The 19419-nt window shown below is 47.0% G+C and overlaps 1 protein-coding gene across 2 annotated transcripts; it reads right to left on the bottom strand.

The window, feature by feature from the left end:
* Window positions 1–264: 264 nt before the first annotated feature.
* LOC133465124 (trichohyalin-like) lies at window positions 265–19146 on the bottom strand. Of its 2 annotated transcripts, XM_061747570.1 has the most exons (16): window positions 19099–19146; window positions 18295–18389; window positions 18028–18112; window positions 17317–17418; window positions 16378–16513; window positions 15986–16074; window positions 15185–15469; window positions 14915–14975; window positions 13121–13219; window positions 12925–12986; window positions 11698–11794; window positions 3658–10568; window positions 1787–1915; window positions 960–1146; window positions 684–747; window positions 265–603 (listed from the first exon to the last, which is right to left on the bottom strand). In XM_061747570.1, exons 2-16 carry the CDS (start codon window positions 18314–18316, stop codon window positions 299–301), a joined length of 8634 nt encoding a protein of 2877 aa, XP_061603554.1. In that variant the 5' UTR covers window positions 18317–18389; window positions 19099–19146; the 3' UTR covers window positions 265–298. The 2 variants fall into 2 exon arrangements, with proteins under 2 accessions (XP_061603554.1, XP_061603555.1); XM_061747571.1 differs by lacking the exons at window positions 14915–14975; window positions 15986–16074; window positions 16378–16513; ... (2 more) ...; window positions 18295–18389; window positions 19099–19146 and having other exon boundaries at window positions 15185–15230.
* Window positions 19147–19419: the final 273 nt, after the last annotated feature.

The raw sequence follows: 19419 nt of genomic DNA on the forward strand, positions 1-19419 counted from the left end.
TCTTGCAAAAGGAAATTCCAATTCAGTGAGCAATGTCTTTACCGCTTTTGATCAAATTGTATGAAAATGAGCTAGAAACAACAATACACAACATGAAAGTGAAAACAGAGGCCTGGCAAGCGTAACGTCTATCGTGAACCACGGCTGCGGCGGCTGGCTTGACCGTGGTCGTTTTTCATACGGTGTAGGAGCTGCCACTCGAAGGCATCACATGTTCGGGTGGTTGAACCGATTCAATAGGAAAAAAGACCCTTTTCTACAAGAAAATGTAGAAGCGATTTATTCGTAGACGGTGTCTTCACATGTGTACAGAAGGCGTCCATTGTGCATTTTGTCTTTGGAAACGATAAACGGTGATCTCGTTGAATTTGTTGAGGCCCAGCTGATCGCAGTACCCAGCGGGAGGATTGGCAAGGTAGGTTTCTCTCAGGGACGTGGTGGTGAACGGGTCCACGGGCGCCGTTGCTCTCGGGTGACAGAACAGTGACTCCGGAGTACCCGACGAGGGACGCGCGGCCGCCGGGTAGGCTGACAAATGGCCGCTGTTCGTCCTCTGAGGAATCGGGATGAAAGCGCCGAATATCTCATGTTGGGGCTCCGGAGCTATTGGGAGGATGTGGGAAAAAGGACACAGAACTAAATACTCATTATTTTGTGTCGTCATTAAAAAGGAACAATGTTACCTGCTCCATTCGGCGGGCGAAAAGTGCCGCGGAAGCCCGAATCCAGAGTCTTCTCTCGTGCCTGCTGAGATACATTTTCACACAGGAAACAGACAAAGCTTGGCTTACCATAGCGTACATCTCAAGACCTTTTCAAAGACAACAAGGCTCAAGAGTTCACAGATCGTCTCCATTAAACCAATTTCATATTTGACTTATAGTGCAATGTAGGTAGGTGGGTATTGGCAATAGCCCTCGGAACATGTTTGTAACACGAAGACACTCAACTTTAGTTACCTCTGGCGTCAGAAACTTCAGGTTCTCCCCCCTGCCTTCCTGCGGTCCTGTTCTCAGTGCATGCAGCTCGTCTACGGACCCGGCCTTCAGACGCTTCAGGAATCGAGCCTTCAGCCTATCGTGTTCAGCTTCCCGTTCTTCTTCAAGTGCAAGGTGAAGTGCTCTTTGGGCGGCTTCACGGTCCTGCCTGAACCCCCCGCACGCACACACACACAATCTCTGTATTTTCATCCATCCATCCATCCATTTTCTGAGCCGCTTCTCCTCACTAGGGTCGCGGGCGTGCTGGAGCCTATCCCAGCTGTCATCGGGCAGGAGGCGGGGTACACCCTGAACTGGTTGCCAGCCAATCGCAGTCTGTATTTTCATGTCATCACTAAATATGCATTGTTTCAATAACCACAATACTGTATACGCTCACAAAAGTGAGCGCGTATTAACAGTAATGAATGATGAAATCCCATTTCTTCGACTCCATTATTTTCTTTGCCATGAAGCGATAACTTCAACATGAAAACGAGAGAGGCCTTATGTCATTATCTCGCGAAAGACGGTTATTGGATTGACGAATCGGGGCGCCGTCTCGTGAACAAACAACGTAAGGCCGTCACTCTTGAGTGACTCCAACGCTGAACAGCATTTACTGTTTCATGAGAAGATCAGAATAGGTTGGCATTTCATTGGCAAAACTCCAGCTCGTGATTATTTTGAAAAAGAGCACTGACACTGTTTTCATCAGACCAGCGAGATCTGTAAACCAAGACGTCAAATGCCGTCTACGAGTCATCCGTTTTCATGTTTTGTGTTGGCGTGTAATTGTGTCCAACCTGCTCTTCAGTTGTTCCTCCTCTCTCTCCATGTGGACACATTCTGTTAATTTGTCCTTCTGCTCAAACACGTCGTCCAACAAGATCTCCTCGTCCCTCCTCTTGGCCAGGAGACTCTGGCGCAAAGCCCTCAGGAGGTGACAGAGAGAGAGAGAGAGAGAGAGAGACGATTAATTCCACGTTTGAATGTTGAAACGGTCCTAATGACAGCCAGCAGAAGAGACTTGGCAATGTTTGCAAATGGCGCCCCCTGCAAACACGCGGTATTGCACCCGCCGCTATTGTAGTCATCCAAAAGTAATCAAATTACATGACTACATTTTTTTTCAACATGTAACTAGTACTGTAACTGTATCAGAATACACTTGGCCACTTCTCATTCTTATTTTTTTTTTGCATAGTTTCCTTACTTTAATATTTAAGATCATCAAACAAATATAAACATCAGACAAAGACCACCCAAGTAAGCATCACATGCAGTTTTTAAACGGTGATTTTATTTTTCAAAACTACCTGGCTGTGTGTGCAAAAGTAATGGCTCACTAAACCTAAGAACTGGTTGGGCCATCCTCAGCAGCAAGAACTGAAATCAAGCGTTTTCTTTAACTGCCAACGAGTCTTTCAAATTTCTGTGGAGATATTTTGGCCCTCTCTTCCTTGCACAATTGTTTGAATTCAGAAACACTGGACGGTTTTGGAGCATGAACGACCTTTTTCAGGTCATGCCACTGCATTTCAATCAGATTCAAGTCTGGACTTTGACGAGGCCAGTCCAAAACCTTCATTTTGTTTTTTAGAGCCCTTGAGAATTTGACTCGCTGGTGCGTTTTGGATCGTTATCCTGCTGCAGAACCCAAGCAAGCTTCAGCTTGAGGTCACGAACTGATGGCTGAATATACTGCTTCAAAATTTTCAGCGAAAGAGCAGAATTCATGGTTCCATCAATCACAGCAAGTTGTCCAGGTCCCGAAGGGGAAAAGCAGCCCCAGATCAGCACACTACAACCACCATGTTTGACTTTTGGTAGGCTGTTGTTTTTCTGAAAGGCTGTGCTACATTTACGCCAGATGTAACAAGACACACACCTTCCGAAAAGCTCAACTTTCATCTCGCCAGTCCGTGTAATATCCTCCCAAAAGTCTTGGGAATCATTCAGTTTTGTTTTTTTTTGTGCAAAAGTTGGACGAGCCTTTATGTTCTTTTTGCTCAGCAGTGGTTTTGGCCTTGGAACTCTGCCACGGATGCCATTTTTGCCCTGCAGTCTTCCTTATTGTGTCCTGAACACTGACCTTAACTGAGGCAAGGGAGGACTGCAGTTCTTTACAAGTTGTCATGAGTTCCTTTGTGACCTCCTGGATGAGTCATTGCTGGTCTCTCGGGATAATCTTTGAGGCCGGCCACTCCTGGGAAGGTTCACCACTCTTCCATGTTTTCTCCATGTGAAGATAATGTCTCTCCCTATGGTTCGCTATAATCACAAAGCTTTAGAAATGTTTTTTGTAACCCTTTCCAGACTGAGAGATGTCAATTACTTCATTTCTCATCTGTTCCTGAATTTCTTTGGATGGTGGCAGCTTTTTCAGATCTTTTGGCTGACTTGAAAACTACATTTTGCGTTTACTTGGCTTATTGTTGTTTGTATTTTACATTTATTTGATGATCTTACACATTAAAGCGGGGTAACTATTAAACAAAAAAGAATTTGAGAAGTCAAACTAAGTCAAACTAAACGTGAAACCAAGACATTGTGGAATTAAAACAACTCTCTGCCTTAAGAATGACCCCACTAGCTTAATGCTAACATACAATGGAAAAAGCCACTGACAGACTGACAAATTGCTAAAGATGAAATAAATACGGAAAGAACCTACCTCAGCCTTTCCTTATACTCAATCTTGAGTTTCCACTCCTCCTCTTCTCCCCACAGGTCGATTTGTCGGAGACGCATTCTCCTCTGCTTCTGAGCCTTCAATTTGTCAATCAACTCCTCCGTCTCTCTCTTCAGCTCATCCTGGAGACGACTCATTCGATTTTGCTTTTCTATCTTTAACTGTTCTGCTCCCTCATCTTCCTCTCGCGTCAATTCCTCTCGGCTCTTCTCCCTCTCGCTTTTGAGGCGCTCAACCTCCTCTTCTTCGCCTTCCCTCAGTGTTTCCTGGCAGTGAGGAGTTGTCTTTACCTTGTCCCGATGCAACATTTCCTCCTCTTCTCTAAGAAGCTCCTCCTGGAGATGATCGATGGTCTTGTCTTTTTCCTCCCTTAGTTGTTCCAGCTCAGCTCTTTCCTCTCTCCTCTGGTGAAGCTGCGTTCTCGTCTCCTTTCCCATCTCGAAAGGGTCTGCCGTCTCCTTTTCCGCCAGGTAGCGACTCCTTCTTTTCTCCTCAGCCCTCTTAAACTGCTCCTCCTCTTCATGTTTGCTCTGTTCGTCCTGGTGGAGCCACGCTCTCCTCTCATTTCCCCACTTCAATCGCTCAGTCTCTTCCTCTTTCTCCATCTCCGCATGGAGGAGACTCATTCGCTTCTTCTTGTCCCTCTTTAATCCCTCGGCCTCCTCCTGTTCCTCTACCCTTAGCTCTTCCTGGAGGAGATGTATTCTCCGCTCTTTTTCTCTCTTTAAATGGTCCGCCTCCTTTTCTTCTTCTCTTCTGAGCTCCTCCTCGTAGTTGCGCATTCTTATCTCCTTTTCTCTCTGTAGCTGCTCCACTTCCTCTTCTTCCTCCCTCTTCAGTTCTTCAGTGCAGAGGCAAATTCCTCTCTGCTTTTGTCTCTTGAAAAATTCCAGCTCCTCGTCCTCTTCTTCATCTTCTCTCAGCTCCCTTGGGTTTTGGTTCATCTCATCCTCTTCTTTTTGCAATTCTTCTTGCCGGAGATACACCCCTTTTTCCTTCTCCCTCTTTAAGCTTTCCACCTCCTCCTCCTCGTCCTCCTCCTCCTCCTCATCCTCATCCTCATCCTCGTCTTCCTCTTCCTCCTCCTCGTCCTCCTCCTCGTCCTCCTCCTCCTCCTCCTCGTCCTCCTCGTCCTCGTCCTCGTCCTCGTCCTCCTCCTCCTCCGTACTCAGCGCCTCCGGGAAATTCTGCAATCTCTTCTTCTCCTGCTCTTCTTCAGCGCACGTGACTTCTTTGTTGAGATTGAGGTTTGTCTCCCTTTCCTCCATCTCATCATCCTCTCTCCTCGACCCCTCCCGGTGGAGCGTTGCTCTTACCTCCATCTCCTCCTTCAGTCCTTCCTCCTCTTGCTTCCTCCTCAGCTCCTGCTGGGGGGACCATTTGAGCTTGTCCCTCTTCAATGGCTCATCTTCACTTCTTAGCCCCCCCTGGCGGAGCGACATTCTCATGGTCTCGCACTTCAAGCGCCGTGCCTCCTCTTCGTCATTCCTCAGTTTATCTTCACAGAGCATCGTTTGCGTTTCCATTTTCCTCATCAAGTGCCCTTCTGCTTCTTCATCCTTGCGTAGCCGTGATTTTATCTCCGTTCTCTTCAATTGCTCTGCCCCGTCCTCTTCTCTTGGCACATCCGGGCAAAGTGACATTCTGATCATGTCCCTTTTCAAGCACTCTACCTCCTCATTCTCACATCTCAGTTCGTCTTCACGGAACATTGTTTGGGTCTCCATTTCCCTTCCCAACACCCTTACCTCTTCTTCTTCTGTGCTCAGCCCCTTTTGGCGTAGGCCCGATTTTGTCCCGGTTCTCTTCAGTTTCTCTGCCTCGTCCTCTTCTCTCCTCGGCTCTTCCTGGCGATGCGACCTTCTCATCTCTTTCTTCAAGCACTCTACCTCCTCATCCACACTCCTCAGCTCATCTTCACAGAGCATTGTTTGTGTCTCCATTTCCCTTCCCAACACCCTTTTCTCTTCTTCTTCTGTGCTCCGCTCCTTCTGGCGTTGGCCCGATTTTGTCTCGGTTCTCTTCAATTTCTCAGCCTCATCCTCTTCTCTTGGCTCCTCCTGGCGGAGAGCAATTCTGACCTTCTCCCTGCTCAATTTGTTGTCCTCACTTCTCAGTTCATCTTCACGGAGCATTGTTTGTGTCTCCATTTCCCTTCCCAACACCCTTTTCTCTTCTTCTTCTGTCCTCCGCTCCTTCTGGCATTGGCCCGATTTTGTCTCCTTTCTCTTCAATTTCTCAGCCTCATCCTCTTCTCTTGGCTCCTCCTGGCGGAGAGCAATTCTGGCCTTCTCCCTCCTCAATTTGTTGACCTCACTTCTCAGTTCGTCTTCAGGGAGCATTGTTTGGGTCTCCATTTCCCTTCCCAACACCCTTACCTCTTCTTCTTCTGTGCTGCGCCCCTTTTGGCGTAGGCACAATTTTGTCTCGGTTCTCTTCAGTTTCTCTGCCTCGTCCTCTTCTCTCCTCGGCTCCTCCTGGCGACGTAACATTCTCATCTCTTTCTTCAAGCACTCTACCTCCTCATCCACACTCCTCAGTCCGTCTTCACGAAGCATTGTTTGGGTCTCAATTTCCTTCATAAACTGGCCGTCCACTTCTTCTGTGCTCCGCTCCTTCCGGCGTTGGCCCGATTTTGTCTCGGTTCTCTTCAATTTCTCAGCCTCATCCTCTTCTCTTGGCTCCTCCTGGCGGAGAACAATTCTGGCCTTCTCCCTCTTCAATTTGTTGTCCTCACTTCTCAGTTCATCTTCACGGAGCATTGTTTGTGTCTCCATTTCCCTTCCCAACACCCTTTTCTCTTCTTCTTCTGTCCTCCGCTCCTTCTGGCGTTGGCCCGATTTTGTCTCGGTTCTCTTCAATTTCTCAGCCTCATCCTCTTCTCTTGGCTCTTTCTGGCAGAGAGCAATTCTGGCCTTCTCCCTCTTCAATTTATTGTCCTCACTTCTCAGTTCGTCTTCAGGGAGCATTGTTTGGGTCTCCATTTCCCTTCCCAACACCCTTTCCTCTTCTTCTTCTGTGCTCCGCCGCTTTTGGCGTAGGCACAATTTTGTCTTGGTTCTCTTCAGTTTCTCTGCCTCGTCCTCTTGTCTCCTCGGCTCCTCTTGGCGACGCAACATTCTCATCTCTTTCTTCAAGCACTCTACATCCTCATCCACACTCCTCAGTTCATCTTCACAGAGCATTGTTTGTGTCTCCATTTCCCTTCCCAACACCCTTTTCTCTTCTTCTTCTGTCCTCCGCTCCTTCTGGCATTGGCCCGATTTTGTCTCCTTTCTTTTCAATTTCTCAGCCTCATCCTCTTCTCTTGGCTCCTCCTGGCGGAGAGCAATTCTGGCCTTCTCCCTCTTCAATTTGTTGTCCTCACTTCTCAGTTTGTCTTCACGGAGCATTGTTTGTGTCTCCACTTCCCTTCCCAACACCCTTTTCTCTTCTTCTTCTGTCCTCCGCTCCTTCTGGCGTTGGCCCGATTTTGTCTCGGTTCTCTTCAGTTTCTCTGCCTCGTCCTCTTCTCTCCTCGGCTCCTCATGGCGATGCAACATTCTCATCTCTTTATTCAAGCACTCTACCTCCTCATTCTCAACTCTCAGTCCGTTTTCACGGAGCATTGTTTGGGTCTCAATTTCCTTCATAAACTGGCCGTCCATTTCTTCTTCTGTGCTCCGCTCCTTCCGGCATTGGCCCGATTTTGTCTCCTTTCTTTTCAATTTCTCTGCCTCATCCTCTTCTCTTGGCTCCTCCTGGCGGAGAGCAATTCTGGCCTTCTCCCTCTTCAATTGGTTGTCCTCACTTCTCAGTTCATCTTCACGTAGCATTGTTTGTGTCTCCATTTCCCTTCCCAACACCCTTTTCTCTTCTTCTTCTGTGCTGCGCCCCTTTTGGCGTAGGCACAATTTTGTCTCGGTTCTCTTCAGTTTCTCTGCCTCGTCCTCTTCTCTCCTCGGCTCCTCCTGGCGATGCGACCTTCTCCTCTCACTCTTCAAGCACTCTCCCTCCTCATCTTCACTTGTCAGTTTATCTTCACGAAGCATTGTTTGCGTCTCGATTTCCCTCCTAAACAGTCCTCCTGCATCTTCCTCTGTGCTCCACTCCTTCTGGCTTAGCCACGATTTTGTCTCCTTTCCCTTCAATTCCTCTGCCTCATCCTCTTCTCTTGGCTCCTTGTGGTCACGCAACATTCTGATCTTCTCCCCTTTCAAGCGCTTCACCTCGTCATCCTCACTTCTCGGCTCATCTTCACGGAGCATTGTTTGGGTCTCAATTTCCTTCATAAACTGCCCGTCCACTTCTTCTTCTGTGCTCCGCTCCGATTTTGTCTTCTCTCTGTTCAATTTCGTTGCCTCGTCCAGGCAAAGTGACATTCTGATCCTCTCCCTTTTCGAGCACCCTAGCTCCCCATCCTCACTTCTCGGTCGGTCTTCACGGCGCATTGTTTGGGTCTCAATTTCCCTCCCGAACGGTCCTTTTGCTTCTATGTCTGTCTTGTGGCGTAGCGATAATTTTGTCTCCTCTCTCTTGACTTTCTCAGCGTCATCCTCTTCTGTCTTCACCTCCTTCTGGCAGAGCGACATTCTCACCTCCGTCTTTAGGCACCCGATCCCCTCATCCTGACTTCTCGGTCGGTCTTCACGGAGCATCTTTTGTGTCTCCGTTTGCCTCATCAACTGCCCTTCTGCTGCGTCTTCTGTGCTCCGCCCCTTCCCGCAGAGCCACGAGTTTGTCTTCCCTGTCTTCGATTGCTCTGCCTCATCCTCTTCTCTCATCAGTTCCTCCAGATGGAGCTGCATCTCCACCTTTAACAGCTCATGGAGGTTTTTTCTCATCCTCTTCAATTGCTCCCTTTCCTCTTCCTGCAGTCCCTTCAGGAGGGGATGTGTTCTCTTTGCCTTTTCCCTTCTTAAATTCTCCAAGTCATTCACTTCTTCTCTTCTCAGTTCCTCTTGGCAGACACGCATTCTCGTCTGCCTTTTCCTCTTTAACTGCTCCACTTCTTTTTCTTCTTCTCTTCTCAGCGCCTCCTGGTGAAGACATATTCGCCTCATCCGTTGTCTCTTCAAGAATTCGATCTCCTCTTCTTCCTCTCGCCACAGGCCCTCCTGATAAAGTCTGATTCTCATCTCCTTGCCCCTCCTTAGCCACGCCACCTCTTCCGCCTCGCTGCTAAGTTCGTCCTGGAAGAGAGAGTTTCTCAAGTCCTGTCCTGTCATGAATTGCTCATTCTCCTCTTTGTCGCTCGTCAGTTCCTCAAGATGGAGCTGTGTTCTTCTCTCGCTCTCCGTTTGCTCCTCTTCCTCTTCATGTCTTTTGAGGTCCTCTTGTTGGCGTAAGGCCCGTTCCCTCTTCATTTGCTCAGCCTGGTCTTCCTCCTCGAGGAGACATTTGCTGGCGTCCAAGTATTTCTTCAACTCTTCCGCCCCTTCCTCCTTTTCTCTCATGTGTTGTTCCTGGCAAATATCAAATCTGTCCTCCTTGTCCCTCTTCAACATCTCTACCTCCTCCTCCTCCTCCTCTCTCTGGAGTTCCTCCAGGTGGCGCTGCATTCTCCTCTCCTTCTCTCGCTTCAACCGTTCCGCTTCCTCCTTCTTGTCTCGCCTCAGTTCTTCCAGGCAGCGACCGATTCTTCTCTCCGTCTCCTTCTTCAATTGCGCGACCTCCTCCTCTTCGTCTTTCATCAGCTCCTCCAGGCAGGCTTGCATCCTCCTCTGCTTTTCCCTCATTGACTGCTCGGCCTCCTTTTCAAATCGCTCAAACTCCTCCTGGAGGAGACATTTTCGAATGTCCATTTCGCTCTTTAACCATTCCTCTTCCTCTTCCTCCGCTTTCCTCAGTTCTTCCCGGCGGAGATGAAGTCTCATTTCCTTGGCCCGCTTCAATTGCTCCGCTTCATCCTCTTCCTCTCTTCTCAGCTCCACTTTGCGTCGACAAATTCTTGTCTCTTTCGCTCTCTTCAGTCGCGCAAGCTCCTCCTTTTCCTCTTTCATCAGCTCCTCCTTGTGTCGCCAAAGTCCTATATCTTGATCCTTCCTCGACTGCTCTACATCCTCGTCCTCTTTGCCCAACCGCTCGTGGCGGGGATGCGTTGTCATCTCCTTTGTCCTCTTTGACTGCTCCTCTTCCTCCTCTTTCTTTCCAGTCAGCTTCTCCAGGCAGAAGTGTGTCCCCGACTCTTTTCCCCTTTCTGGTCCCTGGAAACCTGGACCGAGTTTCTCCTTGTGGAGATGTGTTCTTGGCTTCGTCTCCCTTTCTAAAGGCTCCGGCTCCTCCTCTTCCTTCCTTCTCAGTGCTTGTCGGCGGAGCGGTATTCTTGTCTCCTTGTCCACTATCAGTTGCGTTGCCTCCTTCTCTTCCTCTCTCCTGATCTCCTCCTTTCGTGGGCAAAGTCCTACGTCCTTCTCAACCCTCAATTGCTCCATTTCCTTGACTTCCTCTTTGCTCAAGTGCTCCTGGTGGCGGCGCATTCTCAGCGCCTTTCCCCTGCGGAACTGCTCTGCTCGCCCCTCTTCCTGTCCCATCAGCTCCTCCTGGCAAAAGAGTGCACTCACCTCTTTTCCCTTCTTTGCTCGATCCACTCCCATACAGAGTTTCTCCATCTCCCTTTCCAGCCGCTCCAGCTCCTCCTCTTCCTTCTTCCTCAGCGCTTCCAGGAGCTGTATTCTTTTCTCCTTCTCCCTCATTAATTTCATCGCCTCCTCCTCTTCCTCTCGCTGCAATTTCCCCCTATACAAAAGTATTGTCTTTTCTTTCTCCCTCACTCGGCGCTCAGCCTCCTCCTCTTCCTTTCTGGCCAGTTCCTCCTCAGACAGGAGTCTTCTCTTTTGCTTTTTTACTTCACTCTTCAGCTCTTCCTCTTCTTCCTTTTCCGGTCTCAGCCTCAATGACCGCTCTTTCGTTACCTGTTGCCAAGGCGATTAAAAAATGCACCTTGTAAGAGGCTTGGGCATATTTGATATTTTACGCTTTGTCTTTTCTGAGGGAGTGCACTTGCATGTTCTCTCTGTGCTTGTGTCTTTTTTTCCCCACAGGCACTCGGGCTACCTCCCAAATTGACCAGTCAAACGAAGACTTTACCACGAAGTGTCTGACTGTGAATGGATGTTTGTTTACATGTGCCCCGCCCCTCGCTCGAATGGAATTGTATCATTTTAAACTTAATGTATTCGTTATAATCCCGCAAAGGCAAATTCAATTTACACTTTGCTGTATCACTCCAACAAAGCTATTACTCGTACACACGTGCGTGCAGACGTACACACACACACACACACACACACACACACTTATATTGGATATTGGGCTTTTCGGTTCGATTTTGAGATGAACCGAAAATGTACTATAGCGCCTAACGACTGGACTTAATTGGACCTTTGCTAAACTTCCGAATGCACAAGGAGCTCTCGAACAAGCAGTTGAATGGTGAAGTTCACGAGTATTTGAGCCATGAAAGCTTCCAAGCATGCCGACTTGGTTGCTTTTCTGTGACTTTTCTAGTCAACCTGCTGATGACACACAGACCAATAACCACTTACACCGATGGACAATTTCCAGTTTGCAATGACCCTAACTGAATGCATGTTTGTCGCAGTCATTAACTGGAGAAAACCCACGCAGGACGTGAGACTTGGAATTATAATTTAATATCACAAGTATAGTGTCCGAAATGATCCGTTTTCTGCATTAGTTTTTTTTTTTTTTTTGGGTGACAGTGGCCTCTTGGAAAACTGTCAATTGCTCTTGTCATTTAGCATCCTGTTTTGAAGTTAGCAACAATATTTTCCATATTTTCATATTTGCTCTTGGCAAGTCATCATATTTGAGTGCGGTGTTATTTGACACCTGGCAAAAATGTTGCAATGACTGCTCCTCTTTGAATGTTTCATTTTGGAGAGGACAAAAAGCTCATCACAGATGTTCCACAAAACAAACACACAAAAAAAGCAAGAAAGCAAATTGTTGTAGTCAGTCAAATTTGGGCAAATTTGGGAAGGTGGCCCATCAAAACCTTGCAAGACAACATCCACTCACCCCAGTTGTTTTGCTCAACTCTTCTTCCTCCTCTCCTTTGCGTTTCCCGTCCGTTTCATCGCACTGGATGTGCTCACGCTCCTGGGCCACGAAGTCGCTGTGTCGCGGGAAAACACAGAGATGACGAACCTCAGGAGTCACAATTCCATTTACTTGTTAAATTTGATTTCTGGTGATAGTAGTTGGCCTGTGAAGAACTTCATCCAGGTCATTTCCTTCCCAGGGCATTGAATCGATCGCAACTGGACTGTTCTGGTTGTCTTAGAAGAGGTTTCGCCTCTCATCCGAGCAGGCGTCATCGGTTCGTGCACATGGGCGAGACAGGGCAGTTGTGGCCAGAGTGTGGAAAGAAAAAAAAAAAAACATTCTCCTCTACGTTGGAGGCACGCCGCAACTGCAGATGGCATCACCATCAATGGATGCAAAAGCAGTCGTTTGGCTGGACTCGCCCTCGTTAATATTCCATCCAGTTGTGAGCTGTTCACTTGTTATTTGTTAGAGGCTAAATGATTGCGTTTCTTGGGAGGGCTGAAAGGACAGCATTCTATGTGGGAGATACTGTAGGTGGCGCTGTTTTTCCACCTTCACGTGGATGCCCTCGCTCACTCCTCTTTCCGACCAGCTGTCTTCTCTGTTCAGAATATCGACATTTTGTAGACAGCCAGAGTCTTGACCTGAAGAGTTAGCGCATGACATGCGTCTGCTCAGTGGCTGCTTGCTTTCCCCAACATTATATATATATATATATATATATTAATATATATACACTATACATCAGTGCATTCAGCAATGCGCCTGACGCCTTTCACCAGATTGTTTTGTTTTGTTTTTCTTTGACGTGGAGAGGAATGTTGTGTTGGTTCAAAATGTTTCTCAGACAGACCTGATGCGTGCGGAATGCGTCCATCACACTTTTTACAAATGACCGGCTGGCTAACCACAAGTTTTGAGGACTTCCCTCAGGTGCATATGCTTTTGTCTCTTTGGCCTCTTGACTGGTGGCAACATAATCAGCTGTGAGTTGTAGGGCTCTGAGAACGTCCAGTTTGCAGTTTGTGTGGGTGGTGTGAGTCGAAAGGTAAGTACTGGTCATGGTGTGGGGGTTTTCTGTCAACCCCAACGTGGAGGCCCCATCCCAGTACAAAAGGCGACTTTTTGTTTTCGATCGATTCAGTGCCCTGAGGATGACAGTCGTACTTGTTCATGAATTAATTTAGAAGAACAAACCTCTTACTGCTAGTCTCTGTCTCAAAACCCGAATTGCTGGAGTCCAAAACCCTTTCTGAAACCTTCAAGACACAACCAGAACAAAATAACAAGTTTTGATTCATCTCAAAAGCAAGATACCGTCGATACTGTATAAGCTACGACAGAGAGGAGCCCTGCAAATAAAGATGGCGGCGAGCCACTGGTTGGAGTCTACCTCTTGCCGGGGCGATTCGGGCCGCCGGTCGTCAGACTGAACCTCAAGCTCGCTCATCTCCTCTGCAAGATCTCCATCCCTGATGGCCATCGCTGAGTCCTAAGGTACAAGTACGAGGATAAACACAGACAAAAAGACCAGCCGTGAGACTGAAATACAGTGTTTTGAAAGAAACCACAAACAACAACAAAACAACATACACTGTCAAAAATAATGGTACTGTTGGGTTTAAAACTGAACCTCTAGGTACAAATAAGTACTGTTTATGGTTAGAAAAGGTACAGAAATGGTCCAGACTGGCAAAAGGACCAACAAGTGGGAGGCCTATGCAAATGCATTTGGGAAGAGGCCACTGTTGTACGGAATGCAGTTTCAAGAAATAGAGAGAGAGAGATGAATTGATTTCCATGTTGTACGGATATTTCGGTTGTATTACATAAGTTGAGGACATTTGTATTTGCCTCTGATGAACACTGCTGGCAGCCAGTAATATGGGCGCGCACTAAGCTCCTGCGGGCTCCAGCCACTGCAAGCGACTTTGCACGAGGACCCACCGAGCCCCGTTCCTCAGCTCGACGGCTGCACAAGTTCGGGGCACCCTTGAAAGTTCGGAGGCCGGATGGTATAACGCTGACAAGGAGTCGTGTAAGGTTACGTTTGCTTTTAAAGTTGACTTTTCCAATCTGGGCCGTGTGTACAAACAAGGAGCGTTAAAGTTACATTATAAACGTAGCTGGCGTTCAAATGGACCTGGAGCTAGCTCGCTTGGCTTAGCATTAACTAGCCAGATATGACATGATTTAGGTAACTCCAGCTAAAGTTTGTTTAAAAGTAATGTGGTTAGTTAACTAGCTGGAGTCAATCAAAATGTAAAGTATTAGAGTTAGTGAAATTTTGTGGTTCCAAAAAATGTTCAGTTGAATTGAATTCAACTTTGTCAACTTGTAAGCTAGCTGAGTCAGCAACGTAACTAGCCTGTGAACTGCGATACGTCTCTTTCACTTCACTGAAAATAGTCAATTCCTCACGGCCAGTTAACTGAAACGGTGTTAGCTCGCTCAGTGTTATTTGAATCGTGTGTGAAAGCTAGCTGGCTAGCTTGAAGCCGAGCAGCTACCTGCATGAAGGGCGGGAATCGCTCGAGCTAGCTAACTTCCAGTTGAAGGCGCTAAGAGCGGGAATAGCACCAAGCTAGCTACGTGCGAACGTGTCGACGACACCCACGTAATTGACAAATGAATTCATAACTTACGCTAGGAATGTGCCAGATACTTTTTTTTTTGTGAAGATGCTACTTTATTTTTCGCCGCTATCTTCGTTGTGCTGTTAATGAGCTAAATTTACATCATAAAATAAACATTTCCCTTTTTAAAAAAAAAAAAATATATATATATACGTTTGCTGATTATAGCTTCAACAATCAGGAAACAAAGGAAGTCATTTTTAATGTGGAAATTAGGCAGGAATTTGCCCTGTGAAAGTGTTGAAAGCAATATCTGAGGGGAAGCTGCTGAGCCGAAACCTACAGTCCGGTATCTAAACAAGCGCTGCACTGCAGTTATTTTCCAACTTCTCACATAATCTCGTTGAATTGAATTGAGCCAACGTAGCCACATATACAGTATGCTACTACTTTGCTTTCCCGTATGTCTTTGACAGCATCAGACCATTTTGTATATACCGCAAATGACTTTTGTCAGTTGGCGAGTATGTTGTTCGTAGTTGCTCCCGATTCAGGGCCTGCAAAACTCCTTTTTACGTCTGTTAGTGCGAGCCTCAATGACGACAACTCACTGTGGACGATTTGCTGGGCTCGTCGTCCACTTTGGCTCCGGAGTGGCCGACGGCCTCCGCGCTGCAGGACGCGAGACCATGACGATGAAGACGGTTCAACAACACATTGTTTTAGTAACAAAAAAGCAATAACATGAATAACTTCACAAGGGTCATTTGGGAAAAGGACCAATCAGACTGGAGCGCCTGTCTGGAGTTGGACTTTTGGAAATAGTGCACCAAATCTGAACATAGTCTCGCAGTTTGCTGAGCAGCAAAAGAATTACAAACCTCTTGGGAGTCTTCTCGTGATCCTCGCTGTCGTTGTCACGGCGGACACAAGCGCTGCAGCGAACAAACTTCAGTACCGGTTGCTTTGCTGATTCACTACTTTTGTCCAAGGAAAGACTCTTGTCGCCGTTCGTTGCGGCAAAGCTGCGCTCCTCCTCGTATTGTCGGGCCCCCGAGTCGGGAACCGCATCACGCCGGATGCGTTCTCGCTCGTCATCCGCCAGACGGCCGCCCGCGTCTTCGCCGAACGACTCCTTCCCTGACTCATCTTGGCTGCACTCGGCACTTTCCAGAAGAAAAAACATTCTGGTTGTTGGTCTACTTGGAAGCATTTGCATCCATTGTACAGTAACGTTTCACTGTAGCAACAATTCGTGGTACTGGTACTGATTTTTATGCTGCCTTGTTTCTAGGCTACCTCAACAAAGTTAATAGTAAGTAATAAGTATTTTGGTGTAGTAGCCCTTCAAATCTAGGCAAATTTATTTAAATAGCACATTTCAGACACAAGGTAACTCAATGTGCGTGCCAAGGTTAAAAGCATTTAAAACAAAGAACAGCAAAATAAAAAGAAAGTTTCCTCAAATGACTAAAAGAACGTAAAGTGCAAGAAAGCTTTAAAAAAAAAAAAAAAAAAAAAAAAAAGGGATTCTATTTGGTAAAATTCCATTCAGGAGAATTCATTCACATCTACAGTATTTTCAAATTCTTGTACGGAACGAGCCCTTCGCCGTTAAGACCATAAAAGTCTTCTCAGTCACTGTTTTCTCTGGAGAGGAAAAAAACTAAACACAAACAAACCTCTTGGTTGCCTCAGTTTCCTCCTTCCCGTTGAAATCCATCTCCACAAAACTGTCCGAGCTGACTGAGTCCAAAAACTCCCCGGATGGCTGCAGGACAGAAGAAAAAAAGGCCCCAGGAAAATTCACAGGATCACACAGTGTTTGAAAAGTGCATGCCAAGACTACTCGAAGGCCAGTAGACTGTACAGGTACATCTCCATAAATTGGAATCAATATAGTCCAGTTTATGGAGATGTACCTGTCCACGGGGTACACGGTGCAAAGAGACCAAACGAGAATAGCAACTGTACGACTAATATCGACTTTTGGTACGAATGAGATCTGGGTTTGATTTGGTTCTTGAGCTTGATTGGGTGAATAGGAATCTTCTGCAAACGGCCGCGTACTTACTTCCGATGGCGAAACCAAAAGCTCCTCTTCCTCGTCGAGCGTTTTGGCTCGCGATGCGCCGACGTCATCGGTGCGCCCGTTGGCTTTGCCATCTTGGACATCTTCACCAGACGATTTCTGCCCGAATTGACCTCGGCTGCAGGAAAGTAAGAATAAGCATCGACAATGAAATAATACAATCAATATTGTAGCATTATTTGATATTATACGCAGTAGTACTGGTTGTAAGTGTGGTGGTACCGGTATGCGTTTTTAAAACCCCCGATTCTAATCAAATTGGGAGGTTGTGTCAAACGTCAATAAAAACAAGAGTCCAATGATTTGCAAATCCTTTTCAACTGATATTCAATTGAACACACCACAAAGACGAGCTCTTTCACGTTCAAACTGAGAAACTTGATCGCTCGTCTGCAAATATTGACCCGTTTTGAATTTGACAAGTGCAACACGGTCACCCCTCTGCCTTACAGTGCAACACGTTTCCTTTGACCGTGGTACCGTGACGTTTTGGCTCAAGGTTATCATGCCGTCAGAATCTGTTTTACCGCCGTGTGCCAAAAGACGACCTCTAGCCTGTACTACTCAATGAAATCTACGTAGAGTATATGAGAGGGGGGGGCACAATTGAGCCGTACAGGTTTGAGGACACAGGAATGGTGGAAAAAGCTTCGAAATGATTGATCTCGGTCTCATTTTTGAATATCGCTTGTTGACTTTTGTCACCCACTTGAATATCTTAAGAACAACAAACCTCACGGCAGGCTCGGTCTTTTTGTCGTCCGTGAGCAACTGACAGCGACAGCAAAAAGCCTGATCCGGGATCAGGATAGAAACATTTGGGGGTTGTCTATCAACAAACGCTTTTCAATGGAAAGATCCTGGAAGAAGCTGAACACAATCAGCAAACACGAAGAGCCGGAGCGGACGGTGCCACCCTACCCGTTGCCTTGGCGAATCCGTCTTCGGATCCCGACGCTCGGCCTCGTCCGACAGCGCCGACTCCGTCGTCCGGTGCGTTTGGTCGTCGCCGTCTCTCGGCTCCTGAAGTACAAACGCGCCAGCGCGACCAGCACGCAAACAAAACCTCAAATTCACCCGAGCGACTCCAATTGTGAATTTCTATTTTGTTTTGCGCCACATGTGAACAAGTTGCGTTAGGGATTACAAATATTAGCATTTTGACTTGTTGTTTCTTGACATTTGTATATCAAAATAATCTTCGTCACTTTTCAAAAGGATCTTGGCAATGTTTACGCTGATATAGAGCATTCTAATCAAGCATACATTTTTCTTGGCAGCTTTTGCCAGCATATGAGGAAAGACTTGCTATCTAATGGTATCAAATAACCTTTTTTGTCTGACTACCTGTCAAAAAGTAACGAATGACATTCCAACGCTAATAATGTTGAGATGCATTCGCCATCAACAGCAAAGCTCGGCAGTACGCCGACTCGATTTGAGTTCCACAATTTGCCCCGTAACACTCGGGGAGCCGCCGCTAAAGAACATTTGACGTCGGGATTTCCATCGGGGGAATTGAAGTAGATACGACTCCGCGGCTGTAGTGTAACAGAACTGACATTAGGGTCAATATAAATAGCAAAAGCAAAGTAGGGAGAGTGTAGAGTGTTTGAAGCATCAGCCACTAACCCCTTTGGAAGACTCTTCTTCTGTTTTGGCCTGCACGCGCCCGTCTTCGTCAGCTTCTGCTTGTGGACGGCGCGATTCCGCTTCGCTGCTGGTCGAAGGAAAAGTCAGATGAGCGGCGAACCTCCGCCATTTCACAGAGACGACGATTCCATTTGGGACGCTATTTGAACTCCTTTCTGGTGTCTTCTTTTCTACTTTCTTTTTTCTATTTATACAGCCACACGTGATCAAGTCAGCATTTTCCACACGAAGAACAACAACACAAACCTCTCGGAAGCCTCCGTCTCATCGGCCTCTCCTTCTTTCACGTCCATCACCGGATGGCCGTCAGAGGAAGCAGAATCCAAAAACTCTCCCGGGAACTTTGGGAAACACAAAAAGACAACCGAACTTCTCAGGAACGCCGTGCCGTGAAGGACCCACTTTTGTTCTTGGGAGCGTTTCAAGACCGGCGCGCTCCATGAAAAGTTGAAAGTTGGGAGGCGGAGCCAGTTCAAGCAGAACATTCCGCCCCAGAGGCTCGACTTTCGTGACATTTCACCAAAACTCTAATTCAATTTGCGTGCGTCGCTCGAGGTTTGCGGTCAAGAGAAAACCTCCCCTAACATTTCCCCAACACGTGACCCTTGACCCCACATACTGTAGCTTTACACTAGACGAGGCTAGAATTTCAAGAGCTGGTAAGTGCCTTTGACAGGAGCTTCCAGTTCCCGTCCCATTTCGGAAGGTTTTCTGTGCGTTCTTGAGGCGATGTCAACATTTGGTGGTCAGGCTGACATCCGTCAAATGAGCAAATAGAAACTACCGCCGTCAAACACGAAGGAAGCAGCGACTTCCCCGCTCGGCTTTTGCCCCTCAAATTCGAAGACTGCTGTGCCTTCGCCGAGTACAATTTCAAAGAACGACTTCGCGCAATTATAGACCCGAGTAGATACTCATCAGCACCGAGGATACTGCGCACACAATCTTGGCCTATACTGTCATTTTTCCATACATTACATGACATTATTAGTCATCAATTTCCACTGGTGAGTTTGAGTCGGCGTGCGCGTTGGTTCAGCAGCAACTCACTCCTGGATTCTTGACCGGCTCCTTTTCCTCCATCTTCTTGTCGTTACCAGAATTGTCTCGGCTGAAAGACAGAAGATGAGACGATTCCACAGATTATGAAGTCGAGGAAATGCAATACGACAAGTCTTGCAAACTTCGCAGCAGGTATTCAACTTAATCATTTAAAGCTTCAAATAGGATTTCCAGTCGGGAACTAATACCACAAATTCAATAAGAGTCGCAATTTCCAGCGAACCGTCTGGCAGCCTCCGTCTCTTTATTCTCGCCTTCTTTGACATTATCCTCAAGATGAATGTCTCAGCAAATAGAAGGGGAAAAAAA

The sequence above is a fragment of the Phyllopteryx taeniolatus genome, chromosome 15, assembly GCF_024500385.1.
Source record: "Phyllopteryx taeniolatus isolate TA_2022b chromosome 15, UOR_Ptae_1.2, whole genome shotgun sequence".
Taxonomy (NCBI): domain Eukaryota; kingdom Metazoa; phylum Chordata; class Actinopteri; order Syngnathiformes; family Syngnathidae; genus Phyllopteryx; species Phyllopteryx taeniolatus.

Bases quoted from the DNA above. Each gene is read 5' to 3' on its own strand.
- LOC133465124 (XM_061747570.1), bottom strand. From the start codon at position 18,316: ATGAGACGGAGGCTTCCGAGAG. The intron at 17,419-18,027 runs GTTAGTGGCTGA...TTTGTACTTCAG, and splicing joins AAGAAGAGTCTTCCAAAGGG to GAGCCGAGAGACGGCGACGA. The intron at 604-683 runs GTAACATTGTTC...TCCTCCCAATAG, and splicing joins TCGCCCGCCGAATGGAGCAG to CTCCGGAGCCCCAACATGAG.